At 34.3% G+C, this 14,978-nt stretch overlaps 1 protein-coding gene and 1 long non-coding RNA gene across 2 annotated transcripts; both read left to right on the plus strand.

Moving 5' to 3' along the window:
* Positions 1-2,073: 2,073 nt before the first annotated feature.
* Positions 2,074-4,333, plus strand: LOC142228361 (uncharacterized). Its single transcript, XR_012720145.1, has 2 exons — positions 2,074-2,172; positions 4,156-4,333. It is a non-coding gene; the product is annotated as an uncharacterized LOC142228361 (long non-coding RNA).
* Positions 4,334-7,745: 3,412 nt separating this feature from the next.
* Positions 7,746-14,765, plus strand: LOC142232394 (obg-like ATPase 1). The gene is made up of 6 exons (XM_075303187.1): positions 7,746-7,873; positions 7,947-7,981; positions 8,211-8,426; positions 13,440-13,496; positions 13,568-13,949; positions 14,009-14,765. The coding sequence occupies exons 3-6, from the start codon at positions 8,242-8,244 to the stop codon at positions 14,576-14,578; spliced, it is 1,194 nt and encodes a 397-aa protein (XP_075159302.1). The 5' UTR covers positions 7,746-7,873; positions 7,947-7,981; positions 8,211-8,241; the 3' UTR covers positions 14,579-14,765.
* Positions 14,766-14,978: the final 213 nt, after the last annotated feature.

A 14,978-nucleotide genomic window follows, 5' to 3' on the forward strand; every position in this document is an offset into this window, starting at 1 on the left:
AAAAACAGCAAGTGATATTGCAATAGACCTCCGGAGGCATAGAAGAAGTGAATTGTTATTGTGCAAAAAATACGTCGGGTCGAATTCTAAGCACTTTGCAGAACCCAGAACTTTGTATACAAAACGCTTGTAGTGGAGAATCTCCCCAATGTTCCCTTTCAAAAGATATTCCTTTCTCTATTTTCTATAAAAGAAAGTCAAGGGGTTTTCTGAGTAAAGGAGGTGAGAGGAGTTGTGGACTACTTATTAATTATGCAAAATGTTAATACTATGAATTGGGGGAAGCAATAACTCGTGGAAATAGAGGGAATTAATCAACCGGTAAGCTTTCAAATCCCACAACCTCCAGTCATCCCACATTTCCGCATTCATGCACCTACCAATATAGAGTTCTTGTCTATTATTTGTTAACACATTTAAATCACACTTTGCACTTGTTAAATTTATACACTACCTTTCTTAAATAATATATTTTTTCTCAAAAATTTGATGTCAAACTACACAAATTACAAATAACGTTCGCGTAAACAGAAGAACGAGAAGTTCACCACAAAACACAATCCACCAGCATTGCCAATTATTTTGGCGTTAATATTTTAGATTTTGATTAGGCTTTAGTTTAATATACGTCACTTGAGAATGTGCGGAAAGAATTTATGGTAGAGTAAGCCTTATTTGTTTGTTAAGATTTTCTTTTAATTTGGCTGCAATATGTGGGCTTTAGTTGGCTTAGTTCTTCATTGTTTTGAGAATTGGCAATGGTGTCTTTAACATTTTGTAAATTCACCATACCAAAAGCACCCATTTAAACATTTTACTAACGGCTACATAACATCAACACAGTTGATGCATCATTGTTGGCAGTGTTGCCCTAACATGTTAAGAAAGTGTTAATAGAAAATTAAAAAAAAAAAAACAAAATTTCCGAAGCCATGCCACTATTGAATAAAACTATCAATTTACCTAACTATGATTTTAAGATCTGCACAGTAATGTGAAGATTGAAAAAACGAAAAAATGCTTATATTCAATATGCTTGCAAACATTTTTGTATAGAATTTCATGCACATATTCATAACATAACATCCCTGCCAACATTTTTTGAATTTGGCGGCGCTTCTGAGAATCCCCACCACGTCGAAAACAATCGTATACGACATCCAAAACTCGTCGGAAAAGCGCCGTCACTATTGAGAAGTTATACCACGCCAAGTTACTACGAAAAATGTTCTCTTCAGTGCAATTATTAGGTGCCTTTTTTTAATAAATTTAGAACGACGCCAATAAGAGCCCCTTCAAAGAATCAGAAAAAGTGCATTTTAAGATAGTTGTAAAAGAATCATTGTGGTCAAGTAAAACACGATTGTTTAGATGTTTATTAATTTGATTAAACATTTATAAATTCTTATAAATATAACATTTATACGACTATCACATAAAATTTAATATAATTTATTGCATTAATAAAAGAATGATGTTAATTTACAAGTTGAAAGATACATGTTGCAGCGTCTATCAACCAGTGTTTTTATTCTCGATGGTGGCAGCGTGTCTGTAAAATATCTATAAAACAATCACTTTATTCCATTTGGAAAGTCAAAAATGGTTCACCAATATACCTTTTACAATTTTAAGCAAAATAACTATGTTTTTCGCACTTCATTATCGATTTTAGTTAACTAAATTATAAGAAGCTAGTTGCGCTTGGTGTTTCACAAAATATATAATGGCTCTTATAACAATAGTGATGGCAAAATACTTTCATGTACATTTCATACGCTTCCCCTATCACAGTTGACGATTGTTGCAGTGTCACTTACGAGTCTGTGGTAGCGATGAGAATGAAATGGAACTTTGAAATGCTGGCAGGGAAGTTACTATATCCCTGCCAGCATTTCAAAGTTCCATTTCATCCTCATCGCTACCACAGACACGTAAATGTCACCACAACCATCGCGAACTGTGATGGGGGAAGCATATCAAAAAGTACAAAATGTACATGAAAGTATTTTGCCATCACTACTGTTAGAAGAGCCATTTTATTTTATTTATTTATTTATTTTATTATTTATTTTGTGAAACGCCAAGCGCAACCAGCTTGTTATATTTTATTTAAATAAAAACGAAAATAAAGTTCTGAAAACATAGATATTACGCTTAAAATTGTGAAAGGTATATCCCTGCCAACATTTTTTGAATTTGGGGGCGCTTCTGAGAATCCCCACTACGTCGAAAACAGTCGTATACGATATCCAAAACTCCTCGGAAAAGCGCCGTCACTATTGAGAAGTTGTACCACGCCAAGTTACTACAAAAAAGTATCGCATGAGTGCAATTATTAGGTGCCTTTTTTAATAAATTTGGAACGACGCCAATAAGAGCCCCTTCAAACAATCAGAAAAAGTGAATTTTAAGATAGTTGTAAAAGAATCATTGTGGTCAAGTAAAACCCGATTGTTTAGATGATTATTAATTTTATTAAACATTTATAAATTCTCATAAATATGACATTTATACGACTATCACATCACATTTAACATATTTTTATGCATTAATAAAAGATTGATGTTGAGTTACAAGTTGCAAGTTACATATTGTAGCGTCTATCAGCCAGTGCTTTTATTCCCAATGGAGGCAGCGTGTCTGGAAAAAAAATTGAAAAACTATCACTTTATTCCATTTGGAAAGTCAAAAATTGTTCACCAATATACGTTTCACAATTTTAAGCGAAATAACTATGTTTTTAGCACTTCATTATCATTTTTATTTAAATAAAATATAAGAAGCTAGTTCCCTGCCAGCATTTCAAAGTTCCATTTCATCTTCATCGCTACCACAGACTCGTAAATGTCACTACAACCATCCTACTGTGATGGGGGGCAGCATATCATAAAGTACAAAATGTACTTCATACATGTATTTTGCCATCACTACTTTTACAACAGCCATTTTATTTTTTGTGAAACGCCAAGCGCAACCAGCTTGTTATATTTTATCTAAATAAAAACGAAAATAAAGTTCTGAAAACATAGATTTTACGCTTAAAATTGTGAAAGGTATATTGGTGAACAATTTTTGATTTTCCAAATGGAATAAAGTGATTGTTTTTCAAATATTTTTCAGACACGCTGCCTCCATCGAATAAAAACACTGGCTGATAGACGCTGCAACATGTAACTCGATACTTGTAACTCTACATCATCATTAATGCAAAAAATTATGTTAAATGTGATGTGATAGTGGTATAAATGTTATATTTTTAAGAATTTGTAAATGATTAATCAAATTAATAAATATCTAAACAAACGTGTTTTACTCGACCACAATGATTCTTTTACAACTATCTTAAAATGCACTTTTTCTGATTGTTTGGAGGGTCCCTTATTGGCGTCGTTCTAAATTGATCTATAAAGGCACCTAATAATTGCACTCATGCGAAACATTTTTGTAGTAACTTGGCGTGGTACAACTTCTCAATAGTGACGGCGCTTTTCCGACGAGTTTTTGATGTCGTATATGATTGTTTTCGACGTAGTGGGGATTCTCAAAAGAGTCCCCAAATTCAAAAAATGTTGGCAGGGTAAAACCCGATTGTTTAGATGATTATTAATTTTATTAAACATTTATAAATATGACATTTATACGACTATCACATCACATTTAACATATTTTTATGCATTAATAAAAGATTGATGTTGAGTTACAAGTTGCAAGTTACATGTTGTAGCGTCTATCAGCCAGTGCTTTTATTCCCAATGGAGGCAGCGTGTCTGGAAAAAAAATTTGAAAAACTATCACTTTATTCCATTTGGAAAGTCAAAAATTGTTCACCAATATACCTTTCACAATTTTAAGCGAAATAACTATGTTTTTAGCACTTCATTATCATTTTTATTTAAATAAAATATAAGAAGCTAGTTGTGCATGGTGTTTCACAAAATATAAAATGGCTCTTGTAACAATAGTGATGGCAAAATACTTCCATGTACTTTCTGATATATTTACCCCATCACAGTTGGCGATAGTTGCAGTGTCACTTACGAGTCTGTGATAGCGATGAGGATGAAATGGAACGTTGAAATGCTGGCAGGGATGGTGAACAATTTTCGACTTTCCAAATAGAATAAAGTGATCGGTTTTCAAATATTTTTCCAGGCACACTGTCTCCATCGAAAATAAACAAACTGGCTGATAGACGCTGCAATATGTAACTTGCTACTTAAAACTCAACATCATTCTTTTATTAATGCAAAAAATTATGTTAAATGTGATGCGATAAACCGAAAAATGTTATATTTATAAGAAATTATAAATGTTTAATCAAATCAATAAACATCTACACAATCGTGTTTTACTTGACCACAATGATTCTTCTACAATTACCTTAAAATTCACTTTTTCTGATAGTTTGCAGGGGTTCTTATTGGCGTCCTTCGAAATTGATCTAAATAGGCACCTAATAATTGCACTGATGAGAAAATTTTTCGTAGTAACTTGGCGTGGTATAACTTCTCAATAGTGACGGCGCTTTTCCGACGAGTTTTTGATATCGTATATGATTGTTTTCGACGTAGTGGGGATTCTCAGAAGCGCCCCCAAATTCAAAAAATGTTGGCAGGGATTAAAGAATCGCATGAGTGCAATTATTATGAGACTTTTTTGATAAATTTTGCAAGAAGTTAATAAGAGACCCCTCGTACTATCATACCAAGGGCATTTTAAGATAGTTGAAAAAGAATAATTGTGGTCAAGTAAAACAGGATTGTTTAGAGTTTTATTAATTTGAGTAAAAATTTATAAATTCTTCCATGAATAACATTTATATTTACGTCTAAAATCACATTGCACATAATGTTTTACATTAATAAAGGGATGATATTGTGTTAAAAGTTGCAATTCTGCCGATGTCCAACCAGTGTGTTTATCCTTCATCAAGGCAGGATGTCTGAAAAAATATCACTTTATTCCATTTGGAATGTCGAAAATTTTTCACTAATGTACCTTTCACAATTTTAAGTGTGTTAACTATGTGTTATATCGATTATTTCATTTGGTTTACAAGCACAACAAGATAAATCTTATAAATTACAGTGCCGGTCGATATTTGATTTTAACAATTTGATTTAACTTAAAACTTAATAGTAAAATATTAGGGGGAAAATATTAAATAATTACATAACGAGCATACAATTTATTGCAAAAAATTAAATAACTCTTTTTTAAACGATGTGTAATTGCTTATGCGTTGTGTGGTGGGAGGTAAGTTGTTCCAGAGACGAATGCTGTGAATGTAGAATTGTCTTTCAGATACTAGGCTGTTAGCTCTAGGAGTTATAAGTTTCATTCCTCTGTTAGATCGAGCGAATGTTATTCGGTTGTAAAGATATTTATTTATTTAGGTTCTTTTGTGTAAATTACTTTGTGTAGCTGTAGCAAGCACCTTATATTTAACAGATTGTTAAAATCAACGTTGAATATTTTATGCGAAAATCTTGTAATACTATCTCGTCGCTTCCTGTTGAAGACGTATCTGGCTATATCATTGTAGGCAACATTTAATTTCCGTCTATCTTCAGCATCACAATTAGCAAACACTTCACAACCATAGAGAAGGTTCGGAACAAGATATGATTTAGCTAAAAGCATTCGAATATTCAATGGTGTGGAATATCGTACATGCCACAAATTTCTAATCATATTGCGGACTTTTCCCACGGTACAGTTTATGTGATTATTCCACGTGAGCGTTGAATTAAAGATAATACCAAGATTACTCGATGAGAGTACATGGTTAACCGTTGCATTACCAATACTGACGTTTATATTAGTGACATGTGACGTATTCCTATTGCCAATCAGTAAGAATTTTGACTTTTTAGGATTAAGGCACAGTCCATTGTTTTTTGCCCATGTGTGAATTATGTTCAAGTCTTTGTTTATCATATGAATGTGTTCCTGTACATTGGTTGATTTGCAACAAGTGTATAGTTGTACATCATCAGCATATATTTGGATTTTACAAGCAATAGGGAGAGAAGCGAGGTCGTTGATGTACATTGAGAAAAGCAAAGGTCCAAGTATTGATCCCTGAGGAACTCCTTTGGATACAACAAGTGCTTGAGATATAGTATTGTTTAAGCTAACAACTTGGCAACGGTTTGACAGATAGGACGACATTAATTTGCAAGCCGTACTAGAGAATTGGAACAGTTTCTGCAGTTTAAGCAGCAGCACAGTGTGATCCACAGTGTCAAAGGCCTTGCTGTGATCTAATAATATGAGAAATGATAACATTCGATTATCCAAATTGGATCTGATGCCTTCCACAACATCTAATAGTACTGTTGTACAGGATCGTTGTTTTCGAAATCCTGATTGACTATCAGTTAAAAGGTTTTTCTTATTTAAGTGTTCATAAATTTGATTAGACATTATTTTTTCTAAAGCTTTCGATAAAAAAGGAAGGATAGCGATTGGCCGATATTCATTGCTGGATTTAGGAATTGGAATAATCTTTGCAAGTTTCCACCCTTGCGGGTAGACCGATTTCGTTAAGATTGTATTATATAAGTGTTTTACATACGGCAGCAATTTGCATAAAGTGAGTTTTAGAAATTTGGGGTTCACACCATCAGTACCTATCGCTGTCGATTTAATGCTTAGTATACTGCGCATCACTTCATTGTCATCCACTCCTCTGAACGAAAAGCAATCTTCGACTTGAGCTGTACACATTTGTTCATACATTTTTTCTTCAGGTGTTTCAATGTTAACATTGACAAATCTTTCATTGAGCTCATTTACGTCTGCAGAGCATAATCTATGATCAGAATTCTGCCCAATTCCAATTTTCTTGATTATGTTCCATTTTGACTTACTATCTAGTGCGGATTGAAATTTGTGTTGAAAATGAGACGTTTTTGCATTTCTTATGGCACTAGCAGCTAATTGTCTAGCTGATTTAAAAATAGAGTGAAGTAGTGGTGTTCTGAATCGTTTCCATCTTCGATACGCATTATCTCTGTCATTAATTAGGGTTTTTATGTGTCGGGTAAACCAGGGTGGTTGTGAATGGTGTGAGTTGATTGTTTTCTCGGGAACACAGCTATTGTATTGTGTTCAGCACTTATTATTTTATTTTTATTTAAGTAGTTTACAAGAAATTATTTGCGCTTTGGGTTTCACAAAATATCAAAATGGCTGTGGTAACGATGGAGGTGAAATCGAGCTTTGAAATGCTGGCAGGGTATGCGTCTATTTTGAAACAATTGTGTGTACCCAATAAGGGACTTTCAAATGGATAAATATAATGGTGTTTTCTTTTCTTGTTAAAAATGCGCACTTTTTTGCATTGTGCCCGGAAAATGTACTTTTCTAATAAAACAGGCAAAAGTGCGAATTGGCTTGTAAAAAAAGTTCCACGTATAGATGTTGCGTGTATTTTCAGCACTGCCGGCAAATGAGAGTGCTGCGATTGTCTTGTTTGCTGCTTTGAATTCTTTTCTGCCCGCTGAAATTATACCATTTTTTTGGGCATTTTAAAAATGCGCATTCTGTACAGACTAAATAAAGGCAAAGCATTTTTTTCAGAAAAGAAAAACCATAAGATTTCATAAACATATTTAGATCTGCACATATATTAAGACCATATATCAATCAAAAACAGCAAATTGCTAGAATACATTTTCCATGTGTAATGGCAACACTGCCGACTGTCGTCAACTTGCAGCTGAAAAAACACAGATGACTTGCATACAGCTGACTGTTTTGTTTTCGTTGTAGTTTGACGTTTCTCTCTTTTTCTTTTTTTGTTCCACGCGAATCATATATCGTGTGCAAACGATAGCAGCCGGGAACTATTTTAGTGAGAAAAGTAAATAAAATTTCAATTTTGTAGTGCCAAATTAATACAATTATCTAATATTTACAATAAAATACTATTTTAGCTACCGCTAAAACTGGTCTGACCACTTAATCAAAGGTATGTTGTACAAAAAACCACAGGTAGAAGTGAGGTTATGAGATTTTGTGGCCACCACATAGTCTGCCGCAGCTACTCTCATATGTAGAAGGCAACAACACAAACTATATATGCTGTTGCTTTTATAAATATACCTTGCATACATATATGTTCACTTGTTCGCTCGTATGCTTTTAATATGTTCTAAGAGTTGTGTTTTTTATTATGATGATTTCTTGCCTTTTTGCAGGAATAACGACTTCACCACCAGCTGTCTCAATATGCCGCCCAAGAAGCAAGAAGAACCCGAACGCAAACCCTTGATTGGTCGTATTGGTACTAACCTTCGAATTGGTATTGTTGGTGTTCCAAATGTGGGCAAATCGACATTTTTCAATGTATTGACCAAGAGTGCTGCTCCAGCAGAAAACTTCCCTTTCTGTACCATCGATCCCAATGAGAATAAGTATTTAATTTTAGTGTATATACTTTAATTTATTGAAAATGTGACCAAACAAAATGTTTGAAGCTATGAAAAATTTTGGACGTATGATGACGTCAGCCATAAGTGGGAAAAGGACGTTGGAAGGGTAAACTTGAAACGATAAAATTACTGAATACAATAGCCTCTAACAAAGAATGTGATGACCAAGTCCTTAAAATAAGATGTAATCAAATATTCAATTTGATTGCTCTACTACTATGGATGGAAAATTCTAAAATCGTCTTTAAAAAAAACTGAAAAGTCGATGTCAATTTTTTGTAATCTACTTAGTTGATTTTGATTTTTTTTTTTGAAAATAGATTCAAATTCTGTTATCGAGTTTTGATATTGGTTCAACTTGACTAATATACTTTTTACTTCGAATTTGAATAGAGAGATGTATGAAATTTTGCAATTTTTATGATAAAAACTCAAAAGAAATAGAATTTCAATTAATCGCCAATTTCGATTTGAAAAAGACGAAACGTCGACTTTTGCAAATGTCTAATTTTTTCAGAGATTGTAGTTCATTGTTTTTATTATAAAACCTCTGCTGTACCGGTGTACCGCTGCGTAGCTCAGAATCCAAATTTTGTTTCACAAGAAAACATTCCATTTATTTCCATTGGAAGTTAGCATTTAAGATATAAGATGAGTTAGCTCTATACTGTAGGCTATGGAAATTCAAACTAGCTGGCGATGAAACATGTATAGCTGAAAGCTCGCATACAATAGTAATAATAGTAATAGTTGAATCATTCATTTGGACGCAAAGCCAGTATCAATTGATATAAGGCTAACATAAAAATATACATTCCATCAGTGCGAAATATTTGCGATTTCTCGGTGAAAAACTGCGATAAGTAATATTCAAAGCCAATTTTACTGACGGAAACGAAAGGTAGTTCGGTGGTTCAAGATCAACGCTATATGGTGTATATATCAAAAAGTACATTGGTGGAATTCTTCCTTTTTTATAAAAAATCAAAATTGAACAAATTTATTCATAAGATTTTTTTTATCGAAAGGACCCAACGCCTACTTTTAATTTTAATTTCAACTTTATTGGTAACGTGGCCAATCTTTTACTCCGATTTAATTGAAATTTTGCATAGGGAGTCGAATTAGCATTGTAGCTATGCGTGCCAAATTTGGTTAAAATCGGTTCAGATTTAGATATAGCTCTCATATATAGCTTTCGCCCGATTTACACTCATATGACCACAGAGGCCAATTTTTTGCTCCGATTTAGTTAAAATTTTGCACAGGGAGTATTGTAGTTATGCGTGCCAAATTTGGTTGAAATCGGTTCAGATTTAGATATATCTCCCATATATAGCTTTCGCCCGATTTACACTCATGTGACCACAGAGGCCAATTTTTAACTCCGATTTAGTTTAAATTTTGCACAGGGAGTAGAATTCGCATTGTAGCTATGCGTGCCAAATTTGATTGAAATCGGTTCAGACTTAGATATAGCTCCCATATATATGTTTTTCTGATTTCGACAGAAATGGTCAAAATACCAACATTTTCATTGTAAATTCGCCACTGCTTAGTCAAAAAGTTGTAAAAATGACTCTAATTTTCCTAAACTTCTAATACATATATATCGAGCTATAAATCATAAATAAACTTTTGCGAAGTTTCCTTAAAATTGCTTCAGATTTAAATGTTTCCCATTCTTTTTTACTAACATTGTGTTCCACCCTAGTGCATTAGCCGACTTAAATTTTGAGTCTATAGATTTTGTAGAAGTCTATCAAATTCTGTCCAGATTGAGTGATATTTGACGGATGTGATATGGTACCGAAAATTTAGATCTACAAAGTGGTGCAGGGTATAATATAGTCGGCCCCGCCCGACTTTAGACTTTCCTTACTTGTTATATTATGCGCTTTGGCATTTCAGCTTGTGTCCAGATCAATGAACTCTCCGACTATGGTCGGATGTGTCGAAAGTGATCTGGTGGTGAGTCGGTTACGTTTAGTTGGGCAAGAGAAAAGATGATACGTGTCATGTGGCCCTTGGTTGCAGATGGGACACACGGCTGCCATCAATCACTGATAGATAGGAATTGAGGCGGATGCCCTTGCCTGATCTTAACTGGGCCAAAACTACCCTAGTCTCGCCGGTTCAGCTACAGTATCTTCATGAATCCTGTTAGAGCCTGGTAGAGACTCTCTTTTGTAGCGCTCAAAATTGGAAACTATTTATAGCGTATTTCGATTCCAGCTTTTCTTAAAAATAACATCGAGAAACAGATCGAAACTAAGTGAAGAAACAACACGGACGAAACAACACGTACACTGATGTGGCAGCCGCTGGCCAATGGATGGGGTCCATCGGGTCGATCCGGTACACAGAACCCGCCGCCGTGGGATCGCCTAAGTGAAGAAATAGAGTTTGATGACGTTTTCGAATGTCCTCTGACATCGGTAGAGCTGTCGTAACAAAATAAAAATAATGTATTATATTAGCTCAAAACCTAGATATTTCCCGACTTAACCCAGCTGCTACGTTGAGGTCAGTTAATGACCAAATCCTATTTATCATCACCGCGTTTCATACTGTTCGATTATAATTAAAAGTTTTTACAATTGATGCACTGAGTAGAAAGATAAGAGAGAAGTTCACCACTGTGGTATCACAATGGACTGAATAGCCTGAAATGTCGGGCTGTCATTATACCTAATCTAACAGTAAGAAATGCGGTGATGATAAAAATGATGATAAGGTCAAGGCATAGCAGCATACAAATGTTTGTTGATCGCACTTAGGAACTTTTAAGTATATAAAAGTTAGAAATACTTTTTGTTTCATAAAAAAAATAAACAGCAAACAACGACTGCTGTATTTTGTATGAGTGCAGTATTTTTAATTTATTTGTTTTTTTTTACTAAAATACCACTCAAATACCACCTGCGTCTTTGAAAAGAAGAGAAAATAAGCTAGCCATTTCTAAACCACCATCAAACAAGAAATTTGCCATTTTTGTGGTTGCGCCTGATTTTCTCCATTCCCTGGGCCAATTTCAGGCTTTCTGGACATTCTCTGATAAAATGATCTCAAATATGAAATCATTGCAATTTTCTATAATTTTGTGCAATCACAATAAAGATATGCAAAAAAACTAAAAATTGTTGAAGAGAAAATGCCTCTAGACATGGCAGCCATACCCATCATCAGAGTAACATAGTCTGTCAGCCGCCAAACAGTAACAAATAAAGTCTCTATAGCAGCACTTTGGCCCCAACTAACCAAGCAAACAACAACAGTTAAAACAACGCTTAAACTCTATCCTGGTCACTTTGAGCAGCAGTTACTACTCTAGAGCTACATTATCGAAAGAAAACCAAAAAGAGGATACAAAACTCGATACGCAGTAAGAAAATGAAGTCAATCAATTTAAATGCCCGGTTCAATAATAATTTGCATACATTTTAAAATGAATTTGGTCAGGTTTCAGGTTTTTTTTTTGTTGGGCGGCTTTCATGGGGCCAAGCACCGCTCTCTACAAATCCAGTGCATAAAAGTTTTTGTTTTTTTTTTTGTTTTTTGCATATAGAAAATAATTTTAAGTATATAGAGAGAATATGGACGACGAATACATTGAACGGAGGATGGGACCACGCCTTTGTTACAGTGGCCAACGGCAGCTTATTAAATTAAACGTTTAGATGGTTATTTTCAAGAGTTTGAATGAGTTTTCTGCTGCTTCCTTTGCTCAGGTCAATCAGTGGATTTTTTTACTCTCAGCGAAATTACTATAATTTGGTCGGGCTTGACTGAAATATTTTTTAATGGCACTTAGCTTGTGAAGGAGGAAGGGAAAATATAGCCATGATAAAGTCCATAAAAATAGACATGGACATTATTTGTAACAGTTTAAAGTTTCAACCGACTACATTTCGAGGAAATCTTGTAAATGACCATATAATGATGCTACTTCAGGCAAATATTTTAAAATGGTTTAAGATTTTCCAATAACATGGTTTTTAAAAGGTCAAATTTCAAATGATAGAAATTTACTTCATTTAAACCAAAATGGGCTGTTTCTTAAGATGCAAAGTGCAAAAGAAAAACAGTTTGATCTATTCTCTAATTCGAGTAAGCTTTTAGGCTTTTCAAACCCAAGCCCACTGTATGGAACAATGTATTTTAACTTACTTCATTTGTTTGCAACACCCAGAAGGGAATGAGATAGACACATGGTGTCTTGGGCAAATATACTCAGGAGCACTTTCTGTGTCGATTTAGCGATGTCCGTCTATCTGTAGCACATATCAAAGTCCAGTTTTATGTTTTAATCCAATCGATAACCGTTATTTTTAAATTTCGTGATTTACAATGATCGATTTTCCCATTTTTTCTGTTACACATGTTGGTAATGTCAGCCACTTTGGGTTGTCACTTTATTTTTGACAGAAAAGAAGGTTAGTCGTGTTGTGGTGAGTCCTTCAATTATTTTAATATTCGAAAAAATGGATCAAAGAAATTGAAATAAGTTACATATGTTTAAAATATGAAATTATATGCGTAAGGAAAAGGTACAGAAGGTTCGTCCGTCTGTAATTGTCATACATTTGTTCATCTCACAGATTATATGCATTTATTTGCTATAGAGCACAAATTGTCTTTAGGAGTTTTTAGAAATGATTAAATAGTAAATTTGACATTCTATTGAAATGCACCAAATTTTGTCCAAATTGGTTCAGATATACACAAATTTAAAGGACTTCAGATTGTATTGAATGGTGAATGGACTAAAAACGAGAAAAACATATTTATCCAAGTTTTAAGAATGTCGACCTTTGAAGAAGTGGAAAATGTTTTTTTTTCTTTGAACATTTGAGGGTAGATTAGATCAAAAGTAGACGGTTATTGGTGGTATTTTGGACAATATGGTCCCCACATTGGTCCTTACAATAATGTGAAATTCAAACATCGTGAATTAACCAAAATTTCTATTTTCTTGTTCCTTTCTTTACGTAGAGTTCCTGTGCCTGATGAGAGATACGATTTCCTTTGTGAATATCACAAACCAGCAAGGTAGGGGAACTGGTTAACCCCCGCATTTCAGTTTATAAACAGCTAATCTCTGCCAAATTTATAATTTATAGTAAAGTTCCAGCATACTTAAATGTTGTGGACATTGCTGGTCTGGTCAAGGGTGCTGCTGAGGGTCAAGGTTTGGGTAATGCTTTCCTGTCACACATTAGTGCTTGCGATGCTATTTTCCATCTGTGTCGTGCCTTCGAGGATCCCGATGTAACACACGTGGAGGGTGAAGTCGATCCCGTGCGTGATTTGGAAATCATTTCCGAAGAGTTACGTTTGAAGGACGAAGAAAAACTTATGCAAAATTTGGAAAAATTGGAAAAAGTTGTCGCTCGTGGTGGTGATAAGAAACTAAAGCCCGAATATGACTCTTTGGTAAAGATCAAGGGAATTCTGGTTGACGAAAAGAAACATTTGAGGTTTGCCGATTGGAATGCCCATGATGTAAGATCAATGGAAATACTATCTACTTACGGGGAAATCTAAAGAACTTTTATTTGCAGATTGAAATCTTAAACAAATACTTGTTTTTGACATCCAAACCTTGTATCTATTTGATTAATTTGTCGGACAAGGATTTCATTCGCAAGAAGAATAAGTGGTTACCCAAAATCAAGGAATGGGTTGACAAACATGATCCCGGTGCTGTTATGATTCCCTTCTCTGGTGCATTCGAACATGCCTTGGTGGAAAAGGACGATCTGGAACGCATTGAATATGAAAACGAAACCAAATGCAAAAGTCAATTGGACAAAATCATTGTGACCGGTTATAAGGCTTTGCAATTGGAATACTTCTTTACAGCCGGTGCTGATGAAGTCAAAGCCTGGACCATACAGAAGGGCACCAAAGCCCCTCAAGCTGCTGGCCGTATTCACACAGATTTCGAAAAGGGTTTCATTATGGCTGAAGTTATGCACTTTAAAGATTTCAAAGAAGAAGGCTCAGAAGCTGCGTGTAAAGCTGCTGGTAAATATCGTCAACAGGGTCGTAATTATACAGTGGAAGATGGTGATATAATCTTCTTCAAATTCAATGCCGGTGCTGGTCTTAAGGATGCCAAGAAGAAATGATGTCACATGGCCATGGTTATATTTACAATGTTTTATATTAATATGATTTTTTACTCTCAAAGCTTCTTCACTCAACAATAATGTATTGTTCGTAGATCTTCACAAGATTAAGCCACAAATATAATTTAAAATGCATTTCATTCTTATGACTCTCCCCTAGATTAAGAATGAACCATGTTTGAATGAATGTTTCATGTGTTTCGAATTTATTTTGCATACATATAATGATTGTAACTCTGGGATATTAATGAAAAATTGGCAGATATTTATTTAAATAAAAAAATATTAATAAATTTTATTTTCAAAATAAATTGAAAAAACGGCGCACCTCTTGCGGCATCCATTAATAGTTATGCGCCGGTTTAGATACAAACTAGGAATTTAGCCAAGGCAATAACCT

This window comes from Haematobia irritans, chromosome 3, assembly GCF_050003625.1.
Source record: "Haematobia irritans isolate KBUSLIRL chromosome 3, ASM5000362v1, whole genome shotgun sequence".
Taxonomy (NCBI): Eukaryota; Metazoa; Arthropoda; class Insecta; order Diptera; family Muscidae; genus Haematobia; species Haematobia irritans.